General features: G+C 49.3%; 1 protein-coding gene and 1 pseudogene across 4 annotated transcripts in view; one reads left to right on the top strand and one right to left on the bottom strand.

Annotated features, from left to right (window-relative positions):
- The window catches only part of ACTN1 (actinin alpha 1), a 105,501-nt gene that overhangs the window by 39,099 nt on the left and 42,549 nt on the right, over positions 1 to 23,853 (bottom strand). For all 4 annotated transcript variants that reach the window (XM_032134793.3, XM_032134794.2, XM_032134796.2 and 1 more), the window contains exons 2-3: positions 12,458 to 12,572; positions 7,918 to 8,037 (exon numbers count right to left, since the gene is read on the bottom strand). In XM_032134793.3, the coding sequence (XP_031990684.1) occupies positions 7,918 to 8,037; positions 12,458 to 12,572 (235 nt within the window). The remainder of the gene's footprint in view (positions 1 to 7,917; positions 8,038 to 12,457; positions 12,573 to 23,853) is intronic.
- LOC116456160 (barrier-to-autointegration factor-like) lies at positions 23,213 to 23,699 on the top strand (annotated as a pseudogene).

Genomic DNA, 23,853 nt, shown 5'->3' with positions numbered 1-23,853 from the left:
CAGCACCTTTTAGAGTTTTAGAATCTACAAGTTCTATGAAGTAGATTTTCTTTTTTTCTGTACCAGGCCTAATGGCAGGGAATACAACATAAATAAGCCCTATTTTAAGGAGCCCAATACATGGAGCAATTTATGGTCTTGTGGTTGAACAAGTGATACTCAAATGTAGATTCCACACCCCCTCATCACCTGCTTCCAGACCAGGAGATAGTAATCTGGCCCATGGTAAGACACGCTCAGTTAAGAGTAAGGTACCCAAAGAATATCTTTTTTTTTTCCTACCTGCAACATTAATTTTAGGGGAGACCCAATAGAACCATGAGAAGGATCAATTTCTAGGGAGTCCTGACCCTACTAGGACTTGCATCCCACAAACCCCTGAAACAAGAGTGGATTTCCATTAAGGACCGTATACTCTAACATCTTAGCCCCTTTCCCAAAAGTGAGAGCAAAACTGTATGCTGCTCCAAGACCAGCAGGGTGTAGTCCATGGAGTGGTGCTTGGCCACAGCCACCTCCCAGGGGAGCAGGTAACCTCCTGAGTCTGCATGGGATGCTGAGCAAAGGAAGAAGTGTTCACTTTGGACATGGAATAGGATGTAACCCTTCTTGCAAGCAGGGAAGTAAAAATGCCCCTCCCAGAGCCCCAGACACCAGGGGGGCACAGTCCCACATCCAAACGCTTGGGTTGGAGAGAAACAGAGAGCTGTAGCAGCATGCAACCCCTTTTGCTACCAAGCATAACAGCCAGCCAGCATTTTGCAGTCCACATTGTGGGGAGGTAGTACTACTCATTAAGAATCAACTCATAGACCTGGCACAGTGGCTTAAGACTGTACTGCCAACACTTTGGGAGGCCAAGACAGGTGGATTGCTTGAACCCAGGCATTCAAGACCAGCCTGGGCAACATGACAAAACCCCATCTCTACAAAAATACAAAATTAAACAGGCATGGTAGTGCCTGTAGTCCCAGCTACTCAGGCTTAAGTGGGAGGATTGCTTGAGCCAAGGCAGAGGCTGCAGTGAGCTGTGACTCCATCCTGGGCAACAAAGCGAAACCCTCTCTAAAAAAATAAATAAATAAAATAAAAAAGTAAAGGAATCGGCTCATAAAGCTTTGATATTTTTAAAAATGCACTTTCATTTGTTATTTCCAATGGTTTAAAGAGTTCGTCTAAATTGAAAATACAAAAATACTAAACTCTCAATAAATAGGCAAAAGACAAAAAAATCATAAAACATGAAATACAAATAACCAATTCATAAGAATGTTCAATCTCACTTGTAATCAAAGAAATAAGATCATCTTCCCAGCTATTAAATTAGCAAAGTTAAAAAACAAAGTTAGGCTGGGCGAAGTAGCTCATGCCTTTAATCCTAGCACTTTGGGAGGCCAAGGTGGGAGGATCGCTTGAGCCCAGGAGTTCAAGACAAGCCTGGGCAGCACAGGAGACCTTGTCTCTGCAAAAAAATGAAAAAATTAGCCAGGTGCAGCGGTGCACACCTGTAGTCCTAGCTTCTCGGGAGGCTGAGGCAGGAGGACTGGGGACTGAGCCCAGGAGCTCAAGGTTGCAGTGAGCTGTGATAGCACCGCTGCACTCCAACCTAAGCGACAAGTCGAGACGCTGTCTCTTAAAAACAAAACAAAAACAAACAAAAAAACCCAAAGTTGAAAAACCACACGCCTTGATGTCAGCAAGGCCACCACACTAGAAGTGTAAATTGGTTTAAAAAACAATAATAATAATTTCTGGGAAATTAATCAATTAATCTGGGAAATAATTTGGCCACAAGGAGCACGCATGTTAAAGTTGCTCGGCTTTTTGGCAGTATAATTCTATCTCCAGGAATCTATCCCTAGCCAATGAAAGGAAATGCAGAGTAAGGTTCCTGTATGAATGCACTTGCTGCGAGGCTATTTATCACACCCCGTACTAGAAACCTCGCAAATGTACACAGTACACAGAATGACCAAGTAAATCCCCAGACCTCATATCACCCTCTGCTAAAAACCTCCACAGCTTCCCACCTCCTGAGAGTCAAAGCCAGTGGCCAGAGAGCCCCTCGTGGTCTGGCTGCCTTGCCTGGGCCTCTGGTTCCCCCTCCTCCCCCTGCTCCTCCTTCGCCTCCTTCCCCTCCTTCTCCTCCTCCTCCTCCCCCTCCCCCCTGCTCAGGCCTCCCCTTCCCTAGATACCCACGTGGCCTGTCCCTGCCTCCTGCCAGTTTCACTCACACATCCCTGTCTCATGGACACCTCCCTTGACCACCCAAGTTCCTCCCTGCTTTGGTTTTCTCCATCTGACAGGTGTACATGCGTATTTTCTCTCTTTCTCCTCTAGAATGTAAGCCCCTTGAGGGTAAGAATACTTCCTGTTTTGCATCACTGCTTACAGTCCAGTATGAAGCCTGGCACAGACAAAGCCCCCATCAGCATCTGCTGAGTGAATGAATGAGTGAACAAACACTAACCACAAGTGGGGGAATGGGCAGAGCTAACACAGGCCTGCCATTGGCCCCCTGAGAACACAATGGCCTCAGTCTCTTCCAGGGCACGGCCCAGGCCTGGGACGAAGTACGACAAACAGATGATGAGGCCAGATGCAGTGGCTCACACCTGTAATCCCAGCACTTTGGGAGGCCAAGGTAGGACAGATCACTTGAGGTCAGGAGTTCAAGACCAGCCTGGCCAACATGGCGAAACCCCGTCTCTATTAAAACAGAAATTAGGCAGATGTGGTAGCACGTGCCTGTAATCCCAGCTACTCGTGAGGCTGAGGCAGGAGAATCGCTTTAATCCGGGAGGCAGAGGTTGCAGTAAGCTGAGATCGTGCCACTGCACTCCAGCCTGAGCAAGAGAGGGAGACTCGTCTCAAAAAAACAAAACAAAAAAGACAATGAATGCAGACATTAATGATTACATCATGAGTGCTTAATAACTTAGAAAAATTTTTTAACATGGGAAGTGGGAAAAGCAGGTAAAAAATTTCATAAACAGTGTTTAAAATACAAGGGAAAAATTTTTTAAGCCTAGAAAAAAGCTCTGAGCAGTAATCCCATGGTTTGGCCTTCCTAGGAGTGGGGCTGCAATGCTAGCCCTCCCTTGGTCCCCCACATGCTGCCCCACTCTGTGACGGCCAAACTCCAGGGCCTCCCACTGGCCCTGAGCTCAGTGCCTGCAGATTTGCGCTCTTGGAGCCCTCCCAGAGGGACTGGGAGAGGCAGGTGGCTTCTTTTTTGGGTCTTGCCTACTTATTTATTCCTCTTCTCCTTCCCCAGAAACTCCCCAGAGAATTTTGCTTACTGAATTCTCATTCACACCAAAGGCATAGTTTCACTCCAGAAAACAGAGGCGCCAGGCACGAGCAGATAGAGTAGGATGTGCTTAATTAGCAGCCCATGCACGCCCAGCCCCAGTTCCCACCTGACTCCCATCCCATCCACTCTCCTTCCCCTTCCCTGGCATGGCAGGTCCTGTATTCTGGGCCTCCGGCTTCTCAACGTTTGCAGCAGGGATGCCTCATCTCGCAGGCAGCTTTGTGTCAGGGACTGCTTAGAAGGCTGAGCCCAAAGGGAGGGTTCCAAGGCCACAACTGGGCTTCGTGGAAAAACCTCGATAACAGATTAACAGCATCTGCCCTTCCCAGTCTACAGCGAGCTATGAAGCTGCTCACATCCCCTGTTTACTGGGAACATGTTTCTCCCTCCTTCTCTCTCCAGGGACACCATCATCTGTTCAGTATTCAGATGGCAGAATGAATGCTGCAGAAATTCCACGTGACAGAAACTAGAACCCCAGGAGCCACCACCTCCCAGACCAATGCTGTGGTATGGCATCTACTGCCCCCTCCATCCTAAAGATACATGCTACCTCACTGAGACCACCTCCATGCTCACAGCACCCAAACACTCAGGCTCCACCTGCCCAAAGACCTTAAAATACAAAATCCTTTTTGAGCTCTCTCCCCTGGTTAACTACATTCCAACCACTCACCCAGGCCAATTCCATGAAGTCTAGGCATTCTAGAACCAAATGTCGTAGGGGAGACCTTAAGGATCTGCTCTAACCTCCCCCTTATGTGTGGAAGCTCCTTGTCTCTAGCCTCCATGTGCACACCTTCAGGAACAGGGAACTCGTAACCCTCCCAGAGCCCCGGCTCCATTTCCCAAGGCTCCCAGAGTCCACTTACCTACAGGGTACCTATTCTGGGCCTGGTTCTGCCCTTCGGAGTCAGCCAGAGGTCTTAGTCCTTGCACTGCATGATAATCCTTCAAAGACTTTGGTGGGGGGTGAGGGGTGTCCCTGCTGGGCCTGGTCTCCACAGTCACAGCCTTCAGCAGCCCAGGATGGACAACCTGCAACGTTCCCCCACCCTCCTTCCAGGAGAGCTCATTCCATGCGATCTGCCCATCACCTTTTATTTTATAATCTACATCAATAAACTCCATTTCACTTTTAAAGGCACACAAAACGCCATTTGCTGCCTGATCTAGTTTCTTGGCTCAGCAGAGTGGCCACTGTGGCATAATCTTGGTGCTCAGCCTGATGGGAGTGGATGATTTCAGTCCTGGAAGCCGCAGCTGAAAACACTGGCTCCTCAGGGCAGGGAGAAGGTAAAGAACGTCTCACTTTAAAGGGGCTTTTCGTCCGGGCGTGGTGGCTCGCGCCTGTAATCCCAGCACTTTGGGAGGCTGAGGCTGGCGGATCATTTGAAGTCAGGAGTTCAAGACCAGCCTGGCCAACATAGTGAAATCCCATCTGTACTAAAAATACAAAAATTAGCCAGGCGTGGTGGCACAAACCTGTAATCCCAGCTACTTGGAAGGCTGAAGCAGAAGAATCACTTGAGCCTGGGAGGCGGAGGTTGCAGTGAGCCAAGATCGTGCCATTGCACTCTAGTCTGGGCGACAGAGTGAGACCCTGTCTCAAAAAATAAAAAATAAAAGAGCCTTTTCAAAATCTTTAGAGAAGCTAGGCCTGTGTCAAAGAAAACGGGAAAACTGAGGCTACCAGGTGAATGACCTTCCCAGCACAGCAGCGGCAGTGAGATGAGAGTTCACGCCAGTGTTCCTCTCACTCCTCACCCCTGAGGCCAGCATGGCAGGGGCAGGCTTGATATGCCACCTCAGTACTGAAGACAATTCGACGTGAAAGTTCTGGCCGGGCGCAGTGGCTCACGCCTGTGATCCCAGCACTTTGGGAAGCTGAGGCACGTGGATCACGAGGTCAGGAGATCGAGACCATCCTGGTTAACATGGTGAAACCCCGTCTCTACTAAAAATATTAAAAAAAAATTAGCCGGGCGTGGTGGCGGGCGCCTGTAGTCCCAGCTACTTGGGAGGCTGAGGCAGGAGAATGGTGTCAACCTGGGAGGCAGAGCTTGCAGTGAGTCAAGATCACCCCACTGCACTCCAGCCTGGGCAACAGAGTGAGACTCCGACTCCAAAAAAAAAAAAAAAAAGAAGAAGAAGAAGTTTTCAGATCTTAGGCCGGGCACGGTGGCTCACACCTGTAATCTCAACACTTTGGGAGGCCGAGGCGGGCGGATCATAAGGTCAGGAGATCGAGACCATCCTGGCTAGCACAGTGAAATCCCATCTCTACTAAAAAAAAAAAAAACAAAAAAAAAACAACAAAAAAAAACCCAGAAAAGACAGTTCTGTCCTGGGCCCCGACCAGGGAGGCAGCACTGCCGACAGTGACAGGAAGAGGGAGGCCTCAGCTCTGGAGCCTAACCCTGGGTTTAACCCTGGATCTGCCACATAGAAGCAGTCTGGCTCAGAGCCTGGGCTCAACTGATGACACTCTTCCACTCTAGCAACTTTCCTGAGCCTCAGTTTCCTTAACTGTAAAACGTGGCTCGTGATACCCATCCTACGAGCCCATCGTGAGGGTAGCAGGAGATGGCCCATGTAAAGCATCCTGTCTAGCAACCCAGAGCTGGTACTCGGTGAGTGCTATTCTCTTCCACCTTCCCCTTCCCTGCCCTCCTCCCCTTTGGTAGAGGCTTTAAAGAAAAAAATAAGTTTTTTTTTTTTAATTTAGTTGCCAAATTTTTCTTTTCAAAAAATCTGGATTTCTGGCTTCTTTTGAAAACCTGGAAGATCTAGCAGCACTGGATCCACACAGCAGCAACTTCTTACATCCACAAGGTGCCCATCCCGCTTAGGACATGACTCTCCAGCTTGCCACAGTCCCTACCCACCCCTGCCACCGACCCCTGAACCACTTCACAAATTCTCTACACTTCCCTGCCCCGGGGGCATCCGAGCCTGCACCAACCACCTGGGTGACTTTCTTTGGCTTCCCACGCCTGCTTAGTTATAACTTTTTCTGCCAAGTCTTGAATTGCTCCCTAATAAAACAAACTGTTCTTTTCTTATTATAAGGCAGAGAACATCTTCCTAATCACAAAGCAGAGTATACTGCTATATGTAAATCCTTTGAACATTTATTGAGCACCTACTGTGTGCATCATGCTGCTAGGAGCTGCGGCCACAGGATGTAGAAACCATGGTTTCTGCCTTTGAGAAGCTCACAGCTGGTGGGGTGATGCTGGAATCCATAAGGCACCTCCCGTGACCACCTTGGGCACTGGCCTGAATTCCAGATAAGGCAGAGGTGAGCAAACTTTTTCTGTAGAGGGCCTGATAAGAAATGTTTCTGGCTCTATGGTCCATATAAGCTCTGTAGCAACTACTCAACTCTGCCATTGCAGCACAAAAGCCACTGACGATACATTAACACGGGTGTGCTGTGTTCCAATATTTCCAAAAATCCGAGTCAGCTGGACTCGACCCCATGCACTGCAGTATGCTGAGCCTGTGTTAAAGTTCTCCATTTGATGTATCAACATAATATCCCTCCATTTCTAGAAGACAGGGGACTGTAAGCTTCAACCAGAGAAGAGATCTGCGCCTATGGACTTACCAGGAGCAAGACCCCTGACCCCTCCAAGGAAAGGCCACTCTCTGAGGGCATTTCTGTGGTGTCACGAAGACATGCGTTTGAGTTCTGGCTTTGCCACTTACTGATGGCGGAACCTTGAGGAAGTAACGTAATCTCTTTAAGCATCTGTTTTCTTATGGCAAAATCAGGATAATTAATTCTTAGAGCTACCTCATAGGGTTGTTGTGAGGATTAAGTATATGCCACAGAGTGAGCAATCCATTCTCACAGCCACGGTGTGTCTTGAATGAGTGAGATTCGTTCATCTTTAGGTCTCTGACATCACGCAGCAGGTGCCCCATAAATACTTGCTAAATCCATGGTCACAGGACTGAAGGGGCCTGGACAGAACATTTTCTGCCCACCCTAAACAACCCACTCTCAATTTTTCAGAGCCACCACCATGCACACAAGAAATTACACTACCTTCTTTTAATCATTAAGGACATGCTAATAGCTTTTTTGATAAGTGTTTCTCAGTAAAAGTTAAAGAGTTAGGAAGCTACACTGCAGGGAAATGCTATTAAAAATGTTCCTAGAGGCTTCTGGACTTCAGTCTTCCCAGGGCCCCAGGGAGTCTCAGGGCAGCGTCCAGCCTCCACCAGCCTGTGTCTGCATACCCTTTCCAGCCCACACACAAATCCTCTGCTCCAGGCAACACCGTCAGACTTCTGGAATGGGGAGGTGGCATGCCACACACACAGGACCCCACAGAGCAAGGATGTGGCTAAGCGGGTACAGGCATGGGAACAGGGGGTCTAAGTCCTTGGTTTTGGGCAGGGCTGAGACTAGAAGAAAAGTGCTGTTGCAATACGAAGCATCCACAGACGACCAGATGGAGGTGTTGGGGACCCACTGCCCAATGCCCCCAAGTGATGCATGGGCCCAGGAGGCAGCACAAAAAAGGCCAAGAGAACCAGGGGGACAAAGAAAATCAGACTCCTTGGGGCCACCAGTAGGCCTTACTCACCTTCGGCTCCGATGGACACCAGTTTGACGCCTTTGCTGGCTATGAAATCCAGGGCCTTGTTGACGTTGGAGATCTTGTGCACCCTCATCTTGCCTCGCTCTGGCTTGGCCAAGCGTTCACCTGTTTGGATGAAGAGGGAGGAAAAGGAAGGTGAGACGCTATGAGCCAGGGGCCAGAGCTACTACCACTACACCCTCATCCAAAGCACAGCTTAGCTAGGCAGGAGCGTGTGCATGTGTGCACGTGTGTGTGTGCTCACACGCCGCTCAGGGGCTGGAGAATGTCACCCTGGCAGGGAATGAGAGGGAGAATCTACCCTGCCTCTTCTTTCTTCCACTTCTCAGGTGGAAACCTGCTTGCACCCACTCAACATCGAGCCCCTACTGCATGCCAGGGATTTGGCTGGGTGCTAGGAATAGGGGGGTGAACAAAACAGTTTCTTGCCTTTATGTAATTATAGTCCAGTAGGAGAGACAGACCTTAAATAGAGAAACACAAATAAATATGTACAATGAACAAATACAAAGAAAAATCCATGCTCTTCAAAAGAGGAGGAGGAAGAGGAAGGATGAACTGAGGAGTGGTCAGGAAAGGTCTGAGTCTTTGCAGCCAGGCAAACAAAGCAAGGAATGATGATCAAGGCAGAAGGAACAGAACATGCAAAGGCCCTGAACTTCTAGCCTTCCCTTTGCCCTGGGAGGAGGGTATAGGTCACTCAAGTATTATGCACTTCCCTGGTGTTTAAATGGAGTTGCCTATAGCAGCCCATCCCCATTTGAGAACCATTGTTCTTGTCCTATTATGCTGCCTCCTGTGGGCACCCGGGGCTCAGCTCCAGGTCAACCCTCCACCCCCACCTCCAGATTCCACACAGTCGCTTCTGCTGCTCAGGTTTGTTTCAAGGTCAGAACCTTTGAGAAAATAAAGGTAGAGGAGCTGGTTCTCCAAATACCCCATTAACAGCACTTTTATTCCAGAACAAAGAGCATCCAGGGGCCTCCTGAAATGATCTGAGAATTTTCTAAGTGCAGCATATAGCCATACCTAGGGAAGGGGTATATAGCTTTCAGGGTCTCTAAGGGGCCAAGGACCCCAAAAGGCTGAGAACCACCATCGCAGAGCCTGGAACTCAGGCTCCTTGTGCCTGCCCTGATCTCCTGACCAGCCCCACTGTCTCCCCAGCAGGTCGACAGTCTGGCTGTGAGGGCTCCAGGGACCAGCCATGGGGATTCTGGGCCAGGCCCACCCTGTCGGAGCAGCATCTCTCCAGGTGGCCTCCCAGCAGCCTGCTAGCTTCTGGAAGACAACAGACTTCCTGCCACAGATGGGATCTGGCTGTCAGCTCCCAGGGAAGCACAGCTGTTTTTTAAATTAAATCAAGACTTTCCACTTGGGGCCCTCCCAAGGCTTTGGCTGCAGCCCAGCAAGGTACCCCAGTATTTCCTGTCTGGGGGGAGATGGCACAGAGGCTCCCTCCCCACAGGATGGATGCAGGCAGCACCACGTCCCTCCCTGGAAGGCTGCTCCTGCTACGGCCCCAGCCCTTGGGGCCTGTCCAGCTAAGCAGAGCGCCCCAGCCATTCAGCAGCTGTGCACACTGGCTGGAAGGGGGCTTCTGCAAAGGACAGTGGAGGAGGCAAGGGTTAAACACGGGAGAATGGAAAAAGCTTCCCAGGCCTGGGCCAGTGGTTCTCAAACGTCAGTCAGCACAAAATCACCTGGAAAACTTGCTAATCTGTGGCTGTCCAGCCCCTTTCCCCCTCTCACTAAGTTTGTGATTAGCAGGGCTGGGGTAAGGTTTGGAAATCTGCATTCTGACAGGCAATCCTGCCGATTCTGGTGTGGGTAGTCCAAGGACCACACTTTGAGAACCTCTGTAGGCAGCATACCCCTCCTTCTCCTCATCCTGGGGCACCCTACCCATCTCCAACGATGATCAGGAGAAAAAGGTATCCCAGCATTTCCTGTCCAGGGGAGAACAGATCATTTCACAGAACAGATCTTCCCCAACCCTGGGAAAGAGACACGTGCTTCACAGAACTGCACAGGTCCCCTGGGCACAGGTCAGACCTATGCAGCAGGAACACACTGGGTATCATGTGGACAAGCCCGGCTCTGGGCACTCAGTCGTTCTAATGTTCCCGGAGCACCACCTACATGTCTGGTGCTGTTCTAGGCACCTGAGACACAGAGAGAAAATGGCCTGCCCCAAGGAGCTCAGTGTGGAGCAGAGAAGAAAACAAGCGAAACGAAAATGATTACACTTTGTGATAAAAGACACAGCAGAGGAATTAATGGGGTACTATAGGTGCTGGGGATCTGGGCGGGTTGGGGGGTGGTGCCGGCAGGGCACAGTCCACTCAGATTAGGGGAGAGACGAAGGGTGAAGCTTTCTTGAAGGACACCCTCAAGCCGCATTTTGAAGAATGATAAATAGTAAGGCCAGGTTTGTTGAAAACTGGGGAAGGGTAGTGGAGGAGGTAGGAAGCAGGGACATTCTAAAAGGCAGTTAGAGGCCAGGCACGGTGGCTCACACCTGCAATCCCAGCACTTTGGGAGGCTGAGGTGGGAGGATCACCTGAGGTCAGGAGTTCAATACCAGCCTGGCCAACATGGTGGAACCCCATCTCAAAGAAAAAAAGAAAATAAATAAATAAATAAATAAAGGCAGAGGAAAACAGCATGGTGGCTCCTCAAAAAATTAAACAGAGAATTCCCATGTGACCTAGCAGTTCCACTTTGGGGAATATACAAAAAAATAACTGCAAGAGGGATTTTAAAAATATTTTGTACACCCATGTCCCAGCATTATTCACAATACCCAAAAGGTAGAAACAATCCAAGTGTCCACCGACAGGAGAATGAACAAAATGTGGGGAGCCATTTTATAGCTGTAGGTCATACATACAATGGAATATGATTCAGCCATAAAAAGGAAAGGGATCGCGGCACATGCTCCAACATGGATGAACCGTGAAGACATAGTAAGTGAAATAAACCAGTGTCACAAAAGGAGAAATACTGTATGATTCCACTCGTACAAGGTATACCTAGAGTAGTCAAATCAGAGACAAAAAGTAGAATGGTGGTTGCCAGGGGAGGGCCAGGGGGAGCGGGGAGCTAGTGTTTAACAGGTGTAGGGTGTCAGTTTGAGACGATAAAGAGCCCTGAAGATGGACGGTGGTAATGGCTGCACAACCGTCAGTGCATGCACTTAATAGCGCTGAACTGCACCCTTTAAAATGGCTAAAATGATACATTTTTTGTTATATATTATTTTACCACACACACAGGTTTTATCTGAAAGTAGAAAAACTACTTTTAAAAAAAAAAAGGGCAGTTAGAGCCTGTGCAAAGGCACAGGAAACAGAAAGTGCATGTCATCTGGGGAGAGCTGCACATTCCCCCTGCCCCCACCCCTCAACCGGCAGAGGATCGAAGGTCTGATACCTTTTTGGGAATAGTTAGCTGAAAACAAAGCAGGTGCCAGCTCATGCAGGATTCCATAAGCTATGCTAAGGAATGTGGCCTGCAGGCTCTAAGCCCTGGAGAGGCACTGCAGGCTGAGGGCTGTGAGCAGGGAACAGTGTGACCATATTTGGACTGACTGTCAGACGAGCCCTCTGGCTACAGCGACAGGGGTGGGCTGCCAGGAGGAGCTGGGGTAAAGGCCTTTGTGGGATCATCTAGGTGAGAGTTGACACAGGCCACACTGACACCACAACAGTAGAGGTTAAAAGAAAGATTGAGAAGAAGGAATCAGAATGAACAGAACATCAGTAACAACTTGCAAAGAAGAGCTATCTATGATCCCAGCTTGGGTGCAGAAGAACAAGACTGGGAGGGAAAAGAGGTTTGCTAGGGCAGAAGTGACAAGCACAGAGTTTTGGACATGCTGAGAGGACTGTGTGGAACATTGGGATGGAGACGCCCAGCGAGGTTCAGAATTTGAGAGGTGGCTTGAGGGAGAGGCCTGGGCTGGGATTAGATCTAAGGCTCACCAGCATCAAGGTGAAGAGAGTAGCTAACACGGCCCAGTGTATCAACCAAGGCTAGACTCACGGGACTCCCACCCTTTAAGGGATGGTGGCAGAAAGGCATTCATAAGCAGGATGAGATGTGTGTTCCAGTAGAGCTGTGCCTCCAGACATCTGGGAAAACCAGGGGCTGGGGAATGGCCTAGGTCACCTGGATACAGGTAGATAAGTAGTAATGGAGCCAAGATTTGGAGAAGTGACCCATGGTTAACATTCTTGGCCACAGAATCCTGGCACTGAGGAAGAGAAGGAACCTCAGTTCCTTCAAACCCTCCCTTTTTTTTTTTTTAACAAACAAGGATGCTGAAACAGATGTCCAAGGCACCTGGATGGCTGGCAGCAGAACCAGAACTCAGACCCACACTCCTAGGATGAATTCATACATGTCATCCCCAACTTGTTTCAAGAGACCAAAACCAGCTGCGCTCATGGGCAGAGCAGATGCCAAGGTGTCAGGCAGCACCAACAGACAGTATCTCGTCCTGGGCCAGGGTCCGCCTCACCTGAGATGACCTCCAGCAGCAGCATGAGCTTCAGGCCATCCCGGAAGTCCTCTTCGATGTTCTCGATCTGTGTCCCCGCCTTCCGGAGGTGGGAGTTACACCATGCCGTGAATGTCTGGGCAGAGAGAAGAAGGGCAAGTGGTCAGGGGGCTGGTGTTGTCACCCTCATTGGACAAGCCATTTAATGGTACCAGGGGGTGGGCGGTGGACACCTACTCAGCAGAGCCTCTCAACACAGTTGCCCCACCATGGTCTCATTCACTGCATCAACCAAGCACTGAGCTACCCACAGGGCAGCAGCCAAGGGACCCTACACAGAGCCTGCTACATGGGTGGGAGCAAGCAGGATAGATGAAGCAACAAATTCCCTTAACATCCGCCTCCCAGCCCTCTCTCAAAGACATCATGCCCACTCACATTTGAAAATGCCACAATTCCATTCTTACAAGTTACCTCTTAAGTTATAAGACTTCGTTTCAATCTTCACAGTTTTAAGACAGAGTAACCCCAAAGGAACATATTAAGCCCTGTTGATACCTTAGGGTAAATTAGCATATTAAATCATTTCTCACTTGGCAGCCAGCTAAGAGAAAGGAGTAATAAGTTTCACTGAGAACAGAATTCAGATACAGGGTGTCAGGATAAGGGAGAAGAAGAGTAAGCACCCCAATGTGTATCTGTGTGTGCTTTGGGTGGGGATAGGGGCACCTTAAGCTGCAAAAGCATGAGGAGTTCCAGAAAGGGAATATAAGGAGGTTAAATCAAAGACCATCAGCTTCATAGTTACTTCTCTATTAAGCAGATCATGATCAGGTGAGGCAGCAACTAAGCCATCCTGTGCCAACAGCACCATCTGGTGGCTCAAACAGGAACAGGCTGTCTCAACAAACATGAGAAACAAAAGCATGCATCGCAGTTTTACATGTCTATCTAAAACAGGTGTCTCTCTCCAGCTGTCTCCAGTCTGTGGCAACCAGAGAGAAGAGCTCCCTTGCTTTAGATCTAAACCATTCATTGGCAACTCTAGACTTCTCTGCACCAAATGGCACTACCAATTACATGGGGCTCACCCAACACCAGAGCCATTCAGCTCTCTTCCCACCTGCCCTGCAAAATTCAAAGGGTGGGCAGTGTATCATTCATGTGACAGTAGGAGCCACACTAGAAATACTCTTCCTCATGGGAAAGGTCACAGCTTCATACTCCCCACCCCCTTCCTCCTGCCCTGGGGAACTCCAAAGCTGAAGTGGCAATGAGTGGACAGGAAGAGGGAAGAACATCACACCAGTGAGTATCGGGGAAAAGAAATAGCTGCTTAGATTTAGGAGCAAAAGTTGAAGAGCCTATGAGCAAGAAGGGAACGGGGGACAGAAGCTATCACTCCACACAGGCAGGGAGAAAGAGACAGCATTATGATACCCTGTAACTTTGGGTTTAATTTTTCAATCATGTCTCACTAGTAACTTACCAATACGGAACACCTCTCTCTCCCTGCAAACATACCTCCACTCTGCAGGCCAGCCTACTCCCATGATGAAGAGAAATGGAGTACTGTGCTATCCCAGAGCTTTGGGAAGACTGGCACACAGATGGACAGGGAACAGGGGACATACACTGACTTCCAATGTCCTCTCTATCTTGCTTAACTCACTCATCTTTCAAGACTGGGTAGAGATATCACCTCCTCCAGGGAGCCTTCCTGATAGCCACCTGCTATGTCTGGGCAGGAGACACACCCACAGCACCCTGCATTCACCCATTATGCCTAGCCACTTGTTAGCTCCACACCCCCAGCCTGGGAGCTCCTGGAGGTAGAAACTCAATGTTCACCTTTATATCCCAGAGACCCAGGGCACAGAGTCAGGGACACAGCAGTGAACTAAACAGCAAAAGTCCCTGCCTCTGTGCAGCAGACATTCTAGTGGACATAAGAAGTGGGCAGCCAGGTGAAGGAACAAGTGGGGAACTGGATACAAAGCTGAGAGGGTCCTGGAAGATCCAACTACACCTTGTGGGTGAGGCTGAATGCTCTCAGGGCAGGGGGTGATGGGACAAACAGTGCTCTTAGGGACCCTCTGGACGCAGAAGACAGCTCGGAGGAAAGAGGACGCAGCAGGAGAGGGAAGCGTATGTACCAAGCATCCTTCCTCTGGTGCTGGCACTGCAGGAGATGAGAGGGCCTTTAGCCTTTATCCTTATTTTAACTTCTTTTTATTGATAGAAAAATATTAAAGGATTTTTAACTCTTTAAAACAAATATAATTTATTTTGGTTTTGCACATTCTCTTCCAGCTGACACTGGTCTGCCCAGTGTCTTCAAGCTGTGTGTTCACTCTTGAGTGTGTGTTGACACTGGGGTGGGTGGTCTTTTCTCATTTATCACCATCTTGGCCATCCCCAGCACCCACTCCCAGGACCCCAGCACTGAACCTTCAGCCTAAGGTTTTCTATTCCCTTGAGGGGAACTGCAACTCGAAGGGACGCTTTCAGGTCCAATGTGGTCCTAGCAGGCACTGCCCTGCGCCCGCCGGCCCAGCTGGGGGCTGTAAATTCTCACTTTTTACTACCCAGTCGTAGAGGGGGTTGGGATGAGATAAAGGAGGAAGAGGCTGCTGTCGTAAAAAGACACTGCTTTTGAAAGAGGAAAAGCGCTGTTGAAAGCAGCCAGCCCCCTTTCCTGGGGAAGCCAGGCTCAGCCCTGGGAAACAAAACACACCTGTGTTTGCTCAGGTCTCCTGGACAAAGCCCTGGAACGTGGCTTTACTAAAACCCCCAATCCTCAGAGGCCGCGTAGATTACTGCCTTGAAGGGGGCTCTGAGCACCTCTCAAACTGGAAAGTTTCCCCAACAAGCAGCAGCCACCGCAAAGTTTAGGCAAGAGGAGGAAATGGTGGGGGTGACCCGGTGATCAACAACATGCACTTCGGGACGCATCAGAGCTGGGTTCAGTTCTCAGATCCACTATTTACTGGCTGTGTGACCTTCAGATTAACCTTCCTAAACTTCAGTTCCCTTCGCAGTAAAACAGGGATAGTAACAGCGCTTCATAAAAGTTAAAAAGATTAACTAAAAAATACCCGTAAAAAACTTGCCATTTAGTAAGTACTCAGTGAACAGTGGGGAGGAGGAAGAGGACTAGCTCCCTGCAAATGTTCCCGAGACCAGGTCTCAGAGGATTTGCTCTTGCTCCTCTGCACTCCCACCCCACATCCTCTCCCTGCCCCCAGCCACCAAACTCTCCTGTCATAGGTCCCACCCCGCCACACACTGTACTATTTCCAAGATGACAACATGAGAGCTCTTTTTTGAACCGGTGCTGGTGTGTTCGTGGGAGAGGGCTGGAACTGTGGTGTGTTCGTGGGAGAGGGCTGGAACTGTGGTGCGTTCGTGGGAGAGGGCTGGAACTGTGGTGCGTTCGTGGGAGAGGGCTGGAACTGTGGCGTGGGTGCAGAAAACCAGGGATTTTGACAGTGGCCTTGTGCACCTCCGCAGAGGAGGTCTGATGGCTGAACGCACACCATACAACTACATCCTCCCCTCCAGCCTGGGGCAGCCTTGGTCTTGAGGCTCAAGCTGCAGTATGAGGGGGTGGCACCTGCTCCTTAGCAGTGCTCCAGGGGTCCAGCAAGGAGGGAAAGGTCAAAGCCACAGGAAAGGCCCATGCTAGAGACCCACAGCCCCAAGACCTCCAGCCTGGACGCCCGGCGAGGCGGGGAGTGCTACCCCAGCAGGTTTATGGCCCAGCTGCATTCACACAAAGGGTACAGGGCCATGTTACTACCTCAGCCCGACCAAGTCTTGCCCTATCTGGCCTCCCCTCACCCCAAGAGCCATCTTCAAGTCACCTCCTTGGGCCATACTCAGGCTCACAGCCTGACAAAGGAGACCTGGGATGGCAGGTCTTCAGTGGATACACTCCGTTCCAGAAATGGCTTCAGGGATGCCGAGAGGTCCCAGGAAAAGTCCTTGGGACCAAGGACCACGCTGGGACATTCCCACAGAGCAGCGGCAACGGCCTGTTCCCCTCTCAGCAGCCCTATCTGCACTCCACCTGCCCCGGCCCTGCACAGTCTCTGAGGACCCAGGACAGAGGGAGGGGCTGCAAAACAGCCTGGACCCCTGCTCAGCCTCTCACTGACCTCGAAGCCACTGCCCATGTCTAATCCAGTTTAAAGGTGGTTTGAGGAGGTGAAGAGTGCAACTGTCCAGCCCTGTAGTTCAGGGTTGCAAAGTGGGACCTCGCCAGGTGCCAACAGAGGGGCCCCAGCCCAGGCCAGGAGCAACGGAGCTGGCCATGGAGACAGAATCACATTGTCCACCTTCTGTACAGGTCTCACAGACTTGCTCTCATAGATTCCGCTAACATCTTTTCGTCATATCTTTCACAACTATCATGTTGATATACTTCCTTTAAAATGTGTTGGAAAGGAATATGGCTTTTGAGAACGTGCCTTCCCTGCCCCCAAGCTCAGACACACTGCAATGTGACTTTAGCCACAACAGGCCTCTTTGAGCCTCAGTTTTCACGTCTGTAAAATGGGGGACAACAGCGTCTCCCAGGCATGACTGAGAGGAAGTACCCTTATTCAGTAAATAATATTAGCATAGTAATGTTAATTTATGTGAATAATGACAATATAGTATCAATGTGTCTGAAATGTAGTAAGTGTGCACAAAGTGGTAGTTCCTACCGTCATCATCACTGACTGAATTTCAGATTCTAAAAGGATGTCTGAATAATCACACTCTGCAAGGAGCTGGGGTACAGAAGATTACCCCAGAAGCATGAGTTAGGGGATGAGCTTTTACAATCAAGCATCCTTCATACCCTTGGTCATGGGAGGAGGGAAAGGTAAATCACAAGACCCTAAAGCAGGAGGACCACGGGATTCACTCGGATCACTCTGCAGAAAAGTATCCATGGGAATGCAAGGATTTAGTCACTCTAAAGAAGACTGCAAATCCAGGCCTATCAGCTTCTAGCAGGTGGTAAGCCCTGGACAAGTGACTTGACATGGCTATGCCTTAAGGCACCATCTGTAAAATGGGGGTAGTAATAGCACCTACCCAGGGGATTATTGGAGGAGTCAATGAGACAGTCCACTTAAAACACTGAAAATTATAGCAACTGCAATAATTATCCATTGTTACTATTGCCACCACAATTGAGGGTATAATTATTATAAGTTTATGCTGTTAACACACCTCATAAAAGAATGTTAGAGCTAGAAGAGGTGTTAGGCACCATCCAAGTCAAACCTTGACTTTACAACTAAGGATACACACCAGAGAGGGTAAGAGGCTTTCCCCAGCCCACATGGCTGGCTTATATTCACAACCCAACCTCCCAACTCCTCCAGCCCCTCACACTTTCTGCTCCACCTGAATGACGTGGATTTCAGGTACAGGCATGGGTGGGTGCTGGAAGGGAACAGCAGAACCAAGGCTGAGATTCTCAATGGCCAAACAGGTAAGCTGAATCTCATAGGGTGTCACTGAAAATGGGTCACTGTGAAATGAAAACACCAACCAGATGAAATCCAGGGGACTGCAGCCAGCATTGGCACAGAGAGTCTGAGTTGATGGAACATCAGCAGAGTTGGCAGAAGATGGGCAGACCCTCTGGGGCAGCCTGGCAGACAGAAGCAGAGCCCAGGGAGAGACAGGTGTTGCCAAGAGGCAAGAGAGATCATTCCACATGGTAAGCAGACCAGACAGCCCTTTGAGGGGAACTTTGGGAACTGGGGCTCTACGACCAGGAGGAGAGATGAGATGGCTGAGGGATTCACTGCAAATATCTAAAGATCCTTCCGTGAATGAGTGAGTAAACTTGCTGGGTACAGACCAGGCAGAACAGGCCAGTGGTGAGGAGTGGTGAGGAATGTGGATTCTACGGCAAGATGGACCTGGATCCAGTGAGTGACCTTGTGCAGGTGACTTGACTTCTCCAAGCCTCCATCTCCACATCTGTAAAATGGGGATGGTAATAGAACTGCCTCACAGGGTGGGGAAGATCGTTGCAGTAGCACGTGGAAAATGCTAAGCACAATCACCCACACACAAGGCTCCAAAAATGGGAGCTACTATTATTAGAATGAAGGACAGAAAGTTTCAGGGAAGATTAGAGTTCAACATAATAAAGAACAGACCACAAGCTGGCTGTACAGTATGCTACCTGCAGCTGAAGGCAGGGCTCGGCAAGGGCACTGGGGAAGGGATTCAAGCAGCCCCTCTGGCTGAGCTAAGTAAGGTCCTTTATCATTCTGACTCTATGGGAGTCTGAGGCAGCCCTTGAAAGGCAGCCCTTGAAAATGTTGGTTTAGAGGATTTTATTTTTCAGCCTCCCAAGTAGCTGGGACTAAAGGTGTACACTACCATGCCCAGTGTGATGTTTAATATTGATTGTCAACCCGATTGAATTAAAGGATGCAAAGTATTATTCCTGGGTGGGTCTGTAAGGATGTTGCCAAAGGAGATTAACATCTGAATCAGTGGACTGGGAAAGGCAGACCCACCCTCGATCTGGGTGGGCATCATCTAATCAGCTGCCAGCATAGCTAGAATAAAAGTAGGCAGAAGATCGTGAAAAGACTAGACTGGCTGAGTCTCCCAGCCTCCATCTCTCTCCCATGCTGGATGTCTCCTGCTCTCAAACATCAGACTCCAAGTTCTTCAGCTTTGGGACTCGGACTGGCTTCCTTGCTCCTCAGCTTGCAGACGGCCTACTGTGGGAGCTCGCCTTGTGATCGTGTGAGTCAGTGCTCCTTAACAAACTCCCCTTTATATATACATCTATCCTATTAGTTCTGTCCCTCTAGAGAACCCTAATACACCCGGCTTTTTTTTTTTTTTTTTTTTTTTAATTTTTCACGGAGACTGAGTCTCCCTATGTTACCCAGGCTGGTCTCAAACTTCAGGCCTCAAGTGATCCTCCCACCTCATCCTCCCGAAGTGCTGGTTACAGGCGTGAGCCACTGCACCTGGCCTAGACCTGTTAGAAGGGTTCAGTCAGACCAAGGGTCACACATGCCAAGGTCTAAGCAAGGTTTCTCAACCTCAGTACTACTGGTATTTGGGGTCTGAAAAGTTTTTTGGTGGGGGCAGGGAAGCTGCTGTATGCATCATAGCATGTTCAGCAGCACCCCTGGACCCCACCCTAGTTGCTGGTAACATCCCCCAACCCCAAGCTATGACAACCAAAATTCACCCCTCAGTTCCTCATCTGGAGGAGACAAACACATATACCACAGATCGTAATAACAGCAGCAGCTAATACGTATTGACCATTTGCTACACGCCAGATCCTCTCCTGAGTGCTTTACCTCCTTTAACTCGTTGAATCATCACAATGACACTGTGGGACAAGTATTATTCTCCCCACTTTAGAGATGAGGAAACTGGGCACGAGGAGGGGTCAAGTGTAGGACAAGTTAGTCCTCACCTCCTTGTATTTTTTTAATTATTATTATTTGAGATGTATCTCGCTCTGTCGCCCTGGCTGGAGTACAGTGGTGCGATCTCGGCTCACTGCAACCTCTGCCTCAGGGGTTCAAGCAATTCTCCTGCCTCAGCCTCCTGAGTGGCTGGGATTACAGGCGAGCACCACCACACCTGGCTAATTTTTTTGTATTTTTAGTAGAGATGGGGTTTCACCGTGTTGGCCAGGCTGGTCTCAAACTCCTGACCTCAAGTGATCCGCCCGCCTCAGCCTCCCAAAGTGCTGGGATTACAGGCATGAGCCACCACGCCCGGCCACCTCCCTGTATTCTTATGCATTGTTCTTGAAACAGTGGCCCTCTTGGGCTATCCTTTGTTTTTCTACCCAGAAGAAAACATGGCTATCCCGAAATACAAGTGTACCAGGGTGCATGAGAGCTACCCAATGGCAACTAGAATATAGCCTCTGTATCACAGCAGGAGGTGGCCCAGGGCAGAAGCAGCTCCTCTGTGCCTCATATGGGAACATGGGCCCTTGGCTGCCACATCTCCAATGAAGAAGAGACAGAAATCTGAACTTATGCTGGGTGTAGTGGCTTATGCCTGTAATCCCAGCACTTTGGGAGGCCAAGGTGGAAGTATCACTTGTGTCCAGGAGTTCGAGACCAGCCTGGAAACTTCATCTCTACAAAAAAATCAAACAAAATTTAGTCAAGCATGGTGGTGCACACCTGTAGTCCCAGCTCCTCGGGAGGCTAAGGCAGGAAGATTGCTTGAGCCTGGGAGGTGGTGGCTACAGAGAGCCATGACTGTGTCACTACAGTCCAACCTGGGGTGACAGAGTGAGACCTTGTCTCAAGAAAAAAAAAAAAAAAAAAAAAAAAAAATCTAGATTTTTATGTAGACTCCCTCAGTTTTGAAATGCTGCCACAATATAAAAATAAGACATCCCACAGGCCCCCCAAAAATGTCAGCAGGCTAAATCTGAATTAAGACCCAATGGGTCTTTGGTTTCACAATGGGAAAACATGAAAGCTTTCTAAGTCTCCTAACAAAGTTACACACGTAATAATGTATGACATGTTAAAACAAGCACGCAGCAGACAGCTGTGCCTACCACAGTTAACACTCCTGACAGGCCTTGGGGACATCAGCCATCTGGGAGTCGGCAAAAGCTGGCAAGACTTCCCATGAGGGGCAGCGGGTGCACCTCTCCTGGGGCTGGATCAGTGAGGAACCCACGTCAATACCTGTGTCACAAGGGCCTGCAGTTAGACATGTCACGCACATGCTGCCATGCCTTGTGAATTTTCAAAAGGTATATTTGTCACTTATTACATGTGCAAAGTACTTTTCTGATCATTCCCACTGTTGGCGGGTACAATAACAAAGGCACATCACTGTGGGCAGGCGATTGGTACAACTCTGACGGACAGCAACTCACCAAGGTGAACTAAGATGGGCACCAGCCCTTAGCCCAATTCTGGGCCACCATCCTGAATAAAGACTAATAATTCTAAATAAAGCAAAGGCTGTAAGCATACAAATGTTCTTCCCAGTATTCCTTGAGAGAGAAAAATTACAAAGAGCCAGAAATTATATTAATAAGGTATTAGGTTAAGTATATTAGGCTTCATCATCCACTTAATGAAATATTACATGGCCAAAATGATGGGTTCTGAAACTATGTTACTATGAAAAAAAAAACTGCTTATATATAATTAACCAAAAAAAGCAGGATTCAAGACTGTATGTACCGCAAGTTTAAAACTATGTGAGCAATCACACAAACATGAAAAAAACGACTAAAAACAAAACACATCAAAATGCTAACAGGGCTTGCACTCCAGTAACTGAACTGAGGAGGATTTTTTTGCTGTTTTACAGTTGTCTGTAAATGCGGTTGGTTGTGGGTTTTTTTTTTTTTTTTTGAGATGGAGTTTTGCTCTTGTTGCCCAGGCAGGAGTGCAATGGCACAATCTTGGCTCACCGCAACCTCCATCTCTCGGGTTCAAGCTATTCTCCTGCCTTAGCCTCCCCCGACCAGCTGGGATTACAGGCATGCGCCACCACACCCGACTAATTTTGTATTTTTAGTAGAGATGGGGTTTCTCCATATTGGTCAGGCTGGTCTCGAACTCCTGAGCTCAGGCAATCTGCCTGCCTCTACCTCTCAAAATGCTGGGATTACAGGCATGAGCTACCGTGCCTGGCAATGCCGTTGGTTTTTATGATGAGTCTGCCCGGGCTGGAGTGCAGTGGTGCAATCTCAGCTCACTGTAACCTCCACCTCTCAGGTTCAAGCGATTCTCTTGCCTCAGCCTCCTGAGTTGCTGGGACTACAGGAGCGTTCCACCACGTCCAACTAATTTTTGTATTCTTAGTAGAGACGGGGTTTTGCTATGCTGGCCAGGCTGGTCTCAAACTCCTGATCTCAAGTGATTTGTCCGCCTTGGCTTCCCAAAGTGCTGGGATTACAGGCATGAGCCACCACGTCTGGCCAGAGTGCTCTATTCTGATATTTAAGGCTCAACACACAATCCAGGCCATCCACTCTGGCTGACCTCCCCAGAGAAGCCCCCATTGACAAAGGTGCTTTTTCCATTTGTTGCACAGTGGAATAAACAAGATAACCCACCTGCAGCCAAACAAGACTAGCTGGGCAGTGGTGGGACAGCCCAGGCTCCAACCTCACGCACTGGCCACACCTCTTCCAAGCACATCCTCCCACTCTCCCGGAATCAAAAAATACCAGCCACCATTCAGGCCAGGGGAGTTAAGTGTTCAGAGGATGGGATCAGGAAACCTGGGCCCTGCCCTGGCTCAGCCAGGCGTGTGACCTCAGATAAGTCACTTCAGTCCCTTCCAGCTCTGTTAGCCCAAACAAGTCCCTCCCACCTTGCAGGCTGGAGCCCAGAAACTTTTCCCATCAGAACATGCCTAATGAGAAGACACAACCAAATGGCACCCGGCAACAATCTTTTGTTCCTGTGTACGGTTTATTCTGATTGGTGGGCTCTCAAAGAAAGCCAAAAAATTCCCCAGGGACAATTTCATCTCCACGAACTCAAAACATACCCAGTGTTTCTGTCTCGAGAGAGACAGCTCCTAACCCTCCTCACCAAGCAGACTTCTGATGTTAGTTTCCCAGACAGCATCTAAAAGCTTTATGCTAGAACGTTCCTAGCAGGACATAGAAGGACCAGGATCATCGGCTGCCTCCAGGGAGGGAAATGGGAAGGCAGGGGGTGGGGAACACTTGCTTTTCACAGAATATACTTTTGCTTGAGTTTTGTACCAAAACCATTTGTACCAAAATGTGCTGTCATTACTTTTTTTTTTTAAGTATGCAAATAAAAGAACAGTCTGTCTAGGGGGTGGCGGGAGGAACTGTTATGGGAATTGAAGCTGCCGATTAGGCCTGATCAAGATGACAACCTTCCAAAAGCACCGAGAGTTCGTGGCAGAGCCCATGGGGGAAGAGCCAGTGGGGAGCCTGGCCGGGTAAAGTCCTGGGCAAGAAGCCAGAAGAAAGGGGCTTTGACAAGGCCTATGTTGTCCTTGGCCAGTTTCTGGTGCTGAAGAAAACTGAAGACCTCTTCCAGGAATGGCTGAAGGACACTTGTGGTGCCAACGCCAAGCAGTCCCAGGACTGCTTCGGATGCCTTCAAGAGTGGTATGACGCCTTCTTGTGATGCTCTCTGGGAAGCCCTCAATCCCCAGCCCTCATCCAGAGTTTGCAGCCATGTAGGGACTCCTCCCCCGTCCTCTACAGAGGAAAAGATTGCTATTGTACTCACCTCCGACGTACTCCAGGGTCTTTTGGGAGTTTTCTCCCCTAACCATTTCAACTTTTTTGGATTCTCGCTCTTGCATGCCTCCCCCTTCCTTTTTCCCTTGCCAATTCCCTGGTGACAGTTATCAGCTTTCCTGCATGGATTCCTGGCCCCATCCCTCAC

The sequence above is a fragment of the Hylobates moloch genome, unplaced genomic scaffold (assembly GCF_009828535.3).
Source record: "Hylobates moloch isolate HMO894 unplaced genomic scaffold, HMol_V3 SCAFFOLD_16, whole genome shotgun sequence".
Taxonomy (NCBI): Eukaryota; Metazoa; Chordata; class Mammalia; order Primates; family Hylobatidae; genus Hylobates; species Hylobates moloch.
The sequence above is the reverse complement of the archived record's forward strand: the minus strand, read 5'-3'. Positions and strand labels throughout refer to the sequence as shown.